The sequence below is a fragment of the Poeciliopsis prolifica genome, unplaced genomic scaffold (genome assembly GCF_027474105.1).
Source record: "Poeciliopsis prolifica strain line A6 unplaced genomic scaffold, Auburn_PproV2 SCAFFOLD072, whole genome shotgun sequence".
NCBI classification, from domain to species: domain Eukaryota; kingdom Metazoa; phylum Chordata; class Actinopteri; order Cyprinodontiformes; family Poeciliidae; genus Poeciliopsis; species Poeciliopsis prolifica.
The window spans coordinates 955,158-967,524 of NW_026562447.1; the positions used below are offsets into that span (position 1 = coordinate 955,158).

Sequence of the window (12,367 nt, forward strand, 5' to 3'; positions counted from 1 at the left end):
AAATAGGAAAAATATATTCAAAGATTTAGCAATTCCCTAATTTAAAGGTAAGCAAAGTAACAACTGTTTAAACTAGAAATGACAAAATAAAGGCCTTAATAACCAAACATTGTTCTGCTTTCTTCTCCAAATAAAAAATTTCTACCGACTCCAATGATTTATTTGGTGCTTTTAGAATCAAACAGTCACAGATTCTGTGTGTGTGTGTGTGTGTGTGTGTGTGTGCATCTGGCACTCTTCTATAAATTCACAATGAAGAGTAAACCACTATCTTTGAACAGCATCAAAGAGTGACACAGAAAGGCAGTTGCACCTTTGTTATCTCGCAGGGTGAAATTCAGGTTGCCGGCGATGGTTGCATCCAGGGAAAAATTAAAGTGATGTTTGTCCAGAGGTTCGTCCTTGTCCACAGCACTGATGGTCTGAATCACCTGAGGAAGAGAGGAACAAAGCAAAAAAAACCAAAAAGAAAACAGACGTTTCAGATCAGTTAGCTTGGTGATCTTTATCCTATCTCACAGTCCAATTTGCTGTGAACTGAAGCTGTAAACTGCTTAATAGGTTCATGGAGTCAGAGGATGCTCAAATGTGTGGGACATCACTTAGGAGTGCATTATGGTATAATGTAATGTAAACGTATTTAATCAAAGTATTTCCTCTCTTTGTTAGACAGATATAACCTGAGTAAATATAAAAAGCAGTTTCCAAATGATGGTTTGGCCCGCTATGAAAATATAATCCCACCCCTTACAAATTTAGAAAAATTCTAGCAAAGTGGGCGGAGTAAACGAGGGCGTGGCCAAGTGCAAGGATGGTTGTTGTCAGGACGACAGAAGCTAACTAATATGCTCTCTCACTCTATTTAGCCACTTTCTACAACTTTTTTTTTCTTTTTTGTTTTTTTACCAAAAAACCAACTGGCAATAAATCTTCAAACTTTCTTTCCAGTCATGTTGGAGATTTTTACAACGCCCTGTAGTATTGGTGCAACCCTGCTCTGTTCTGAGCAAGTGCTGCCATGAGCTCATTCCACTTTCAAACCACTGCAGACAGTCTGACACAGTCACCATCCAGCAGAATACCCGTCGCCAGTAAATCACACATTTGTAAAGCTGAGTAACGCTGCTGATCAATATTTGCTGTGGTCACACTCACTGTTCCAACTCCTGACTCGCCACCGGGTGGGGCTGTGTGTCTGAGCTCAGAGAATAAACTTTAAAATACTTCACTTAGTGCATAAAATAATGAATGGCTTTGTAGCAGAATACATAAAAAAATCTGTTCTCATATCAATCTTTCTGACCACTCAAGTTTTCTGACTCCAGTCTATTCTAAATCTCCAGAACCAGAGCCAAACATGGAGAAACAACAGTCAGTTATTATGCTCCTCTAATTTGGGACAAACTTCTAGCAAACTGCATAAAGTCTGAAACACTGAGTTTCCTTAATGCTAGGTTAAAAAACATCTGTTTAGAGTTGCCTTTCATTGATAATAACTGGAACACTGATCAATATTGTTGATCTATATTTGCTTGACAATTTTGATAATGACATTTTTCAAATGCCATTAAGCAAATTTACGTGGAAATGTCAACATTTGGAAAGAAAAAAAAATATTACCTTAAATAATGTATTTAGTCAAATCCAATGGAAGAGTAAATAGTTGATGTAAGGAATAAAGTTGATTTCATTCCTTTAATATACTAACATACTAACATGCAAAAACCACTCTAGATATTTCCTCAGATTTTCTTTGCAAATAACATATAATTATCTAAAATATTTACATATTAAAAAATGAAATAAAAAAAAAAGCTTAAAATAGTAAAAAAAAATTTCAAAGTACTGTATATCTGGTCTTCTTCACTATGACAAATTTAAACACATCAAGTGACAAATCCTGTTTGAAGGGCCAAGTGACCGAGTGAGTGGATTAGAGAAAACCAACCTAATTCCTATTGATGGAGAAGGTTGTTTTATAACTATTGGCATGGGCTCTGTGTCATTTGTTCCCTGTAGTACAGTAAGTGCTTATTTGGCAAGAGTTTAGCAACCTCTTAGGGGTAAAAATGTTTTCTTTTAGGAAGTGATTTCTCCAAAGCAAATAATTTCAAAGAGATTATTTCTCTGTCCCAACTGTTGGCTTTTAGCACATTTCAAGTTTTTACAATAATAAAACATTGCTTAAAATAATACCACCATAGTTCATTTAAAAGGATGACATACAAGCATCTCTATCCTATGAGAGAGGAAAAACTGGCTGTCGTGATTAAAATGTTTTAATCAATAGGTTATAAAACAGTTTATTGCTGCTGTAAAGTTGAGTATTTTATCATGGCGCTTCACGAGGAGTCACTTGTCTTTGGAGGCAGCTGAAAGTGACAAGGTGCTGCAGTGTTTGCCTGGTAAACAGGTCACTTCAAAGGAATGTTGAAAATGGTGTATGGTGTGACATGTAAATGAGATGCTGTAGAAACTTAGAAATGTTTCAGGAATTTTCTTTCCTTGAACTGTGTGCCAAAAGCCCTCGAAACAGGGCCAAGTTCGATTAACTACTTCACATCTCGAAACATGAATCAGTACGAAGACAATCATCAGCTTTTCCAGCAATCTAATATAAGATGGTATGACTTCATTTCATTCCAGGATATAAATGTATTCATTTTCTTGTTTGTCTTGGCAAACTATAAAGCACTTAGTTCCAAGTCAGTCTGAGTCTTTGGTAATTACCTATACATTGTAACTTTGTCCAGTGCTACTTCTATTCTGTACCCTTAAGAAAAGGCTATTGAATATCAATATGTATCATTATTTTTTTCACTAGTGTTTTCCTACTTAATGGACAGAAAAAGCCAAAAAACTTTATATGGGACTTCACTCATAATTTGGTTCTCATTCCTATTTTGACCAGATGTTTCTTTAAAAAGGTTAAAGATTAGGACTCTTGATTAAAACAAAATAATTGTAAACAATCTGTTCCTTGGAGTCACAAAACTATTGTACGTCACACAGTAGACAGCAAACAAAATTTAGATAAGCAAATTTACAATTGTAAATACAAAATAAAAATTAAACATCTATTTAATCCAGTCATACAAACAGATTTAAAGTTATTTACATGTGTTCCAATTTAATAATCACAAAAAATGATCTGTATACATTTGCTGTAAAGTGTACTGAAAGCTGAAGATGGGAACATGGCAAGGACCAAACTACTACTGATGTGTCTTTACCCATTTTTATTTCTTGCCTTTCATAATAGTTGATTGACTTTTTAAATATTTTTAATCAAAACTGATTCTCAAAGCTTTCTTTTTTTTTGGCAAATCCATTAAGTCAATCTTAGAACAAAGCTTTGTCTGTTTTTGCAATTAGCAAGAGAATGAAACTCCAACTCTCACAGGGAAAGTTGACAACACACACAATCCTCTTATTCTAATATCCCGAGCAGCATCGGATCTGTTGGCCTTGAGCACCACATGAAAAATAAATACAATGTCAGCTCAGTCCGTTGCGTGTCGTGACACTAATGCTGTCCAAAATAAATGTGTACGCTGTGCAGCCAGGCATGTTTACTTCATTATTTGGAATGAAAATGACTCACTATAAGAACTGCTTTCGCTCGAGGCGTTGCAAGACAAGAATTTATATCTGTGAGTGAAACAAGTATTCGCTGTTTGTTTTGGCTCTTTTTGTTCCGCTTCTGAACCTCGGACTAAGAGAAGCCTTACTGCCTTTATTATGCAACAGAGCTGACAACTATAAAGACTGGAGGAAGTATTACTAAATAATCCAATTTATCCACACCCACCAGCGTGTGCCATAATTATTATTTTATTCATACAAAACACACTTTCTAGAAATCGAGTTATCTCTCAAAGAATTGAGCAGCCAGCTGTAGAAAAACAGGGAGAAACAGACCTGAATGAGTACATCCTATACATGAGAGGAACATCACACACCAAGATGCCATATGGACGATTAATGATAGCCACTGGGACGGTCATCAAAGTTGGAGTTACTGTGGCAATGCTCACATAAATTTACATCAAGCCTCCCGAGTCTTTTGTAGCTGATCTAGGAACTCAACCCTGTGACAGCTGACACCCATGGATGTGATCCAAGAGATTTTTAGAAGCAATTCACACATGATTATCACATCTTCCAGCCCCAAACAGCTTTTTGTCTAACATGAAGACAAAAATAAGGAGAGGGGGACTAGAAGGGCGAGGAAGAAAAAAATGAAAGTCAATGATCCATCAGGGCAGAGACATGGATTATCAGTTGTCAGCTGTGATTAAATGCTGCTGGTTACAAGCTGTCAGGTATTAAGTATTCGTGTAGGTGGCAAAAAATATCATGCCAATTATTAAAACTGGCAGCGAGGGAGACAAAAAAAGTTAAAACACACTGCCTTGAAAAAGTATTTATACCCCTTAAACCTTTCCAGTTTTTGGTAGAACCACAAACTTCAAATGTTTCTTACTGGGACCTAATATGAAAGACACAGTTTTCAAATTTGTTTTTAAACAAATATAAATCTGAAAAGTGTGGCCGGCATTTATATTTAGCTCCCCTTGCTCAAAATCTTCTATCAACATCTGGCTGTCGCAACAGCTAACCTAAAAGCACCCATTCAGCCGTCCGTCCGTCCCGTCCGTCCGTCCGTCCGTCCGTCCGTCCGTCCGTCCGTCCGTCCGTCCGTCCGTCCGTCCATCCATCCATCCATCCATCCATCCATCCATCCATCCTTCCATCCATCCATCCATCCATCCATCCATCCATCCATCCATCCATCCATCCATCCATCCATCCATCCATCCATCCATCCATCCATCCATCCATCCATCCATCCATCCATCCATCAGTTTGGTTTTGGATAGAGTTGCGGAGCCCAGAATTACTTTTACTAGCTGAAGAGACCATGTTTCATTTGGGGTACGGTGTGTGTATTCCCTCAACTCTGAACAACTTTTCTTGCACTGTTACCTTGCAATTTCAGAATGTAACATTTGTGCACTGTTCACTTCTGTACTTTTACACTGGTCTTAATGTAGCTGTTTATTTATGTTTTATGTGATGTAAACTGCATCTGGAATATTGATAAAATATGTTTTTATTGCTATGTAGGTAGCAAAAATGTCAAAAAAATGTTTACTTAATTTTGCATCCCTCTAGTTACTCTCCTTGTAGATGAAAACAGAATTTGTAATGAAAATAAATTACAGATAGTTTCTGTTTTATTGGGTTACATCTGGAAGCAATAGCTTGCAGAGGATTTTAATTAGGGACAATAAAGAGGACAACTGCACACCACACGTCAGATGTTTAGTTGCAAAAAAATATTGAAAACATATTTTTCTTCCACTTCCGACAATCATACTCCGTGTTGTGTTGGCTTAGCACTTAGCACTTAGCAACAGGGGTGTGAATACTTTTGCCACGCTCTGGCGTTGGTCGCTCAATGGAAAGATAATAGGAAAATACAGCCGTCTGTTTTTACAGTTCAGTTCTGCAGAGCTGAGGGAATTTATACAGAGCGGAGATGAGAAAAAGGTTATCATCTGCAGCTCAGGAACATTTGGAATATTTGTATAAACAGACAGAAGTGATGTTTGTGTCGGCGTCAGATCAGCGACAGGCAGAGGCAGCGATCCAGCACCCAAACATGCAGCGTATGCGAGCTCGGCCGCGTATCACCAAAGCTGCCATTGATCCTGGAAACATAATAACTCTCATGCCTCTCACTCTGTTATGGAAATTTCAGATCTGATAGAAAGCTGTTCTTGTGGTTCTTAAAGCTGACAATGAATCCTATACACCATGTGAACCCTTTGATGTCCTTTGAATATCGCAGGTGGATTCTGAGCTTATCTCAGGGAAGGTTTCCATTTCTCAACGCTGAGGGGAAAGGGACTGTAAATCATCCCTAAATCAAACACTTTGTAATGTATAATGCCTTTCATTAGCGTGGCTCTTGATGGAAGGCGTTCCTGCAAAACCTTTGGTGGGGAATCCTCTAATGGGTTGAGTGGAAGATAGGAAGAGAGAGGCACAGCTTTAGACATAAATTCTCTCCTAGAGACATTAACAGCAGCAGCCGACTGGTGCCTGTCGCAAGGCTCGACCGAAGAGGCCGATGAATCACGGAATTAAAGGTTCCTTGAGTTTATGTCTCGCTGCGTGTCAGATCAAAAAAGATACAGAGGGGAAAGTTATGCAGCTAAATCTCAATTTGGAGCAGGATTCCGTAAATTTGTTTAGAACAGATACCCACTCGCCACTTTATTTAGCACACCTTGTTAGGATTGGGTTGGACATCCTTCTGGCTTCACAACTGGCTTGTTTCTTAGAGGCCGACATTTCATCAGGCTTCAGACCTTCCTAAGTGATTTCTTTCCACATTGACTTACAAGCATCATACAGTTGCTGCCAATTTTTTTGGTTGCACATTCATTATGCTAATCTTCCCATACACTGCACTCAAATAATCATTTCTCAGTTCTTACTAAGGGCTCCAAAAAGGGCAGAGAAAATATTTTCCATATCATTATACCACCACTACCATTGACACAAGGCAAGATGGATCTATGTATTCGCATTGATTACATCCAAATCTGAGCCAACCATTTTAATGTGAAAGCTGAAATGGAGAATCATTGGATGAGGCAATGTTTCTCCAATCATTGCCAACTTTAGCGAGCATGTTTAAAATATAGCCCCAGTTTCTGATCCAAGCTACTTATTGTTTATTATCTCTTTCTCTAACCATTCTCCACAGATCTGAGAAATCGCTGTCTGTTAAGCAGTTGCATAAAAACAATCATATAGCTTTTAAAAACATATAGAAACTGTAGGAACTTTTATTTTCACCTTTAGAGTGAAATTGTTGAGTTTAGTGAGTCCTGACGAGGACCCAAATGTATGGAACCAAGGTTCTTTTCTTTTTGACCGGTTCAAAAATAAAGAACTTTAATAATGAAATAATAGTGAAACTTTCAGAACTCTGGAATCCACAAAGGAACCCGAGAGGCAGCAGAAGAAAAGGGAGAATCCAGCAAAGCGCTATGAAAATCCATGAGCTTAAATACAGGGGGGTGTGATTGCAGACAAGAGGTGGGTGGTTGATTATTCACAAGGTGCAACTGTGTGAAAAGGCAAAAGGTAAACTGAGAGAAGATGAATAATCCTGTTTCAGAAAGCGGGATTAATAAACTCTGAATGGAAAGAAGATACTCTGAATAAACCTGTTTGACTATGTGATGCTCAAAATTTTCCATTTCAAGACAGTATCGTCAACCAGGTAACTCAATTCAGAGTCATCTGAGTTCTGAGTGAAGTGTGAGAGTGAATATATAAGTCCTGAACAACTGGCTACTATATCAACTATATTTGGGTTAATTAACTGTATTTAATATGAAATATGATGGAATCTAATCTAAAATCTTAGCAAGTTGTAAGAAACCAAAGATTAAAACACAGAGTGAATGAAAAAAAAAACATTTATTTAAGGACATGCTGACATACTTAGATTAATTCAATTACTGGCGCAGGACAGCCAAGCTACATTAACAGGAATAATGTTATATAAACATTTTTTGAACAGATGAAAAAGTATGCACTATAATACAAAACTTAACAAAACAAAGGAGCAGTGAATGTGACTGCCATTCACGCAGCGGATTATGCCTTAAAACTCAAAGACAAATAGATAATGATTAAAATCTCAATCATTACTATGACACTGACTACATTATAACATTGTTATACCTGCAATGCTGTGGAGCTCTTATTGGTCATGTTGGTTTGTGACTAAGGAACACCACAAAATACCGGGTACTGCTCAGAAAATAAACCTGAAATGTGGATAAGAGCTGCTATTTTTTACTAAAAGGGCAGTAACTGTTGATACTCCTAGCTTTTTTTGTATTTACTTTTCTATTTAGTTATATTTCTGTGGCTTTGATGATCTTTGAAGCCTTAAATGTTTATCTCTATTCTAAAGTTAAAGTTTCAGTCTGGTCTTTTTAAAACTTCCCTCTCTGGAGCAGTTTTTCAATTCCTCATGCGTCCTTCTACCCAGTGATGAAGCCAAGCCTTCATAGGTGAAATCCTCACTGTTCTCTCAGCGTTTACTTGCAGTAATTCCACAAAGAGCATCCTGCCTAGTAAAACGTCTCTCTTTTTTATTTTCTCACCAGCGTGCAGTTCAAACTGTTCCGCTTTAACTCCCCCACCCCTAACAACCCACCCGCCTACCCAGTTTACTTACAAATGCCCCTCAGTGTGTAAGTGAACCACAAAGACAACAATCCCCTGCAACTCTGACACAAAGCATATGTGTTCCTTTGAGTCTGGCGTTTTGAAAATGTGGCCTGTTTAATGACGGAAGTAATGTCTACTAATTTAGCATGGCTGGAGTGACAAATTGCAATCTCAGTGATAACAAGCTCTTATCGCACATTGTATTTTTCCATTCTCCACACACGACAAATAAACACTACATTTTTGATTTCCCTCGTCTCTCCCTCTTTAAAGTCTGCAGTGCTGTTATGAGCATCAGACTGTCTGTTAAAGTGTAATTATTCGATTCTGAGCAGGGTGTGACTGGCTCTGGCGGCTAAGAGCCTTTCCCTTTAAGCTACCTTAAAACCCCGTTTGCAGATGAGTCACACAATAAGATCAAACCAGCCACTTCAAAGTTGAACTAAGAGTATAAATAAGCATCACAAGAAATAGGTGGCACTCGTTGCCATGGTGACGTGACAGCTGTCACCAGGGGTTGTTTTGACGAAGGAGGAGGTGGGCATGCATTTTTCGCACCACCTCGCTCACTCCTTCGATGCGTTGCTTCCCACGACATCAGCGCACCAAACATCACCCACACATGACGCCCGTAACTCCTCGGACCCACTAGTTAGCAGCACTCACTCACTTTTTGCACCCTGATGCAGGACACACTCTTAGAGAAAAATATAAATCACCCTTGGAGTCAATATATGGAGTTCTGTAAATGACACATGTCAATATCTTCAATTATTTTTTCCCTCCATGAGCTTCTCTCATTTCACACCAACTCAGTCATTTCCTCAGACTCTGCTTGTTACAAGCGCACGTCTGTTGACATGATCCCGACAAGCCAAAGCTGTCGGGGATAAGTCATCTTCTGGTGAGATCTGATATTAAATTTTGCTTCTTCTTTTTATAGAACCGACGCCACGCTTCTGTTCGCTAATGTTTTCCTTGCTCCTTGTGCCGTGGTATATCTGTTTTCATCCTAGTGTGATGCAACATCTCTGATAAACTGATAATCTGAATTGGTGACCAGAGGTGTGAAGATGTTTTTTCTGTACTGATAATCAAGGCTTTCTGTAATTAAGGAATGAGCAGAAAAAGCGGATTTAATCATAGGAAGGAGGTGCGAAAAGGTTTTTGACCATAGTGTTTACAGTATGAAATGCAGGGTTTTCTGAGGACTTTTCTAGGAACCAATTGCACTACATAAAACATCCTTACAGATTTTTTCATGTGTCATTACTGTAAGAAAAATTCACAGGCTTTTTGAAACCAACTGGGCGGCAGTGACAACTTTGTTGTTCCATGGTTGATGTTGACAAAGAAGAGGCCGTTGTTATATGGTGATTTAATTTGTTTTAATGTTTTAATAAAGCTACATTAGTAATAGAGAAATGTTTTCCACTTTCACAGTAAACCTGTACATAAAGAACAATTTCATGCCAAATTAACAGCAAGTTATATCTAAAAGAAATACTGTTTTCATGCATCTCTCTCACAAATCCTCTAATAAACTCCACAAAGAGTTGTGCTGTTAAAAGGAAAGCTGAATAAGTCCAGCTTAACCCTGTGCACAAAGGTAATTCAAATATCAAATAGTAACTTTGTGCAGTCTTGCTAAGGGACAACACTAAACACATGCCTATATATAGAACGCTCTTCACATAATTTTTGACTAACCTCCCTTTGGGAAGCTGCAAGCAGACTGGGGACAGCAGAATCCCAGATCCACTCATGTGTGTAATGACTACAATGAAGTGATTGTACAATGTGAATCCACCCCTCCTCCCCGTTGTCCCCATCGCAATCCACAGTGCCTCGGCCCCTTCCACCCCCATCATGATATCAATTTATATTATGGCAGAAGACAGACGCACCAATGAACTGTAACAAGTGGCATCTCTGGAGAGAACCAGTGCCATGAGACTACCTTAATTAGGCCTGAAAAATGGCAGGTTATTCCACAGCAGAACTGCCTGTTAATCTGAGCAACAGAGCCGCAGAGTCAACTCTGGCCCTAACTGGCAAATGTTATTATTTCATCTTTGCTGTGGCACTAAATCACCCAATGGGCGTGACAACCCGTGGGCAGCTTGCGATATTTATTTATTAGTTGTTGTTTTTTTTTTTGTTGTTGTTGGTTTTTTTCTTGACAAAACTTTTACAGGTTAGCAAGCCCATTTAGTGCATCCAACATGTTCACATCGACATCCACACATACAGTACACAACGGGAGCATTTTCATTAATTAGGAATCACGGAGCTGGTGGAGCGCATATCAGACAGGTAATGAGTCCACCCCGTCTGTTTGGTAACAGGCAGCAGACACCTCGTTGTAATTCAAACTGTGTTTTCACATTCAAATGTCAACCCTTCTACTTCTCTTTGCTCTGTATGTGTTTTTGGGTGTAAATTTCATCATGAAATTTCCATCCTCCCTGGCTTCATTATGCAGTCAGAAGGTGGGATCCCACCGGTCCCCTGCGGTGTTGCCCACCAGAACATTGTGTTTGAATGGGACTGAATAGAAATTGTTAAAAGTGAGAAATGAAAACCAAAACAAGCCCTTCTTGTCTGAGGTTGTGATTCGTCTTAACAACAAAAGGTTAAAAAAGTTGCTTTACAACTAAAACAGCACCACCCTCCACACTTATAGGCAACTCGGTAAGGATGTGTGAAAATCTGCTAAGAAGTTGCTCAAAAGTAAAATCTTACGCTGAATTAAAAAGAAAAAAATAAACATTAACTTCATGACATTTATTCAGTGGTACCTTTTTTATTAAAATAAGCCCATAGTATTACAGATCCTCCACCATGCCTGTCAGTGGCTATGATGTACATGTTTATATAATTTCAGTCTGTGCTTTATGCTGCTCCCTCCTGATTTTTTTAATTAAAAATATCAAGTTTAATCTCATCCAACCAAAGCGCACACAAGATCCAGTACTTTTAAACAAACTTTTTTGGTCTACTGTCAAATGTCTATCATTTCAAGCAAGTCTTTCTCTCCTGACCCCTGACAACAAAATATTTTCAACTTCTGGTCACTCTATATTTTCACCTACATGTGGAGACTCCAGTAGATCTCAGCAGGTCTGAAATAATCAAACTAGCCTGCCTGCAGCAAAAACCATACCGTGTTAAAAGGTCCTTTAAATCTCATCCCATGTGATTGGATGATGTACTGTTTGCCCTAACAAGAAATTGAGCTGAACTGCTTTATGAGTGTCATAACCAATAATTTAGAATTGGTGTTATTAGGCCCATTTATCAGATTTAAAAATGACAACCTTTTAGCATGTTTATATCATACTTATAATTACGCTTGCATTTCTATTTTACAATTGTCTTTTATTGGTCTAATGTAATATATTTATCCTCACAATCAGAATGTCATGTTTTCATTAACTGTGGGTGGAAAATCGTTATAATTAGCCAAAATAAGCTTGGTTAATTAATTTGCATAACATCTTTTATTTGGTTAAATGAGTTGCTGAAATAAATTAATTTTGCAATAGTAATCCAATATATTTAGTATGTAAAATGGGAACTTTTAACCTGAATTGTTGTTTAAAAACTTAGGAAAAAACAGTAAATGTATACTAAATATATAAAAAAAAGATTTTTTTTCTAAATTGTTCAATTTTAAATATTAGAACTGAAATAGCCACTTGACTTAATTTACAGGATGAATTTATTTAATTTAATTACATTCACTCTAAATTGATGTTGATGATTTAATTCAGACGGGTACTTTTTTTGCTCAGATCTACTGTCGGAGGGAAACTCAGGTATGAGCACATCCCAATTATTCAAATTAATTTGTAGACTTCCTTTTCTAAATCCTTTATTTTTGGACTTTTTTTTCAGAAAAGAAGAAAATGCATCACCTAGGATGTGGCGATTTGGTAAATTCACATTGTCTTCTGACCCGGTGCACTAAAAGCAACTTAAAATCATAAAACTGCCCCAGAGACTTGCATAGCAGACGCTAGGCAAGACGGATATATCAGCTCATCCACTGCCCTTCCTACCATAAGAAGGCATTGCTCTGGAACAGAACAAATCTGGA

At 37.9% G+C, this 12,367-nt stretch overlaps 1 protein-coding gene across 1 annotated transcript in view; it reads right to left on the reverse strand.

Moving 5' to 3' along the window:
* The window catches only part of LOC129352082 (cadherin-7-like), a 137,031-nt gene that overhangs the window by 21,745 nt on the left and 102,919 nt on the right, over positions 1-12,367 (reverse strand). Inside the window, exon 10 of the mRNA XM_055020920.1 lies at positions 314-431. Coding sequence (XP_054876895.1) covers positions 314-431 — 118 coding nt within the window. The remainder of the gene's footprint in view (positions 1-313; positions 432-12,367) is intronic.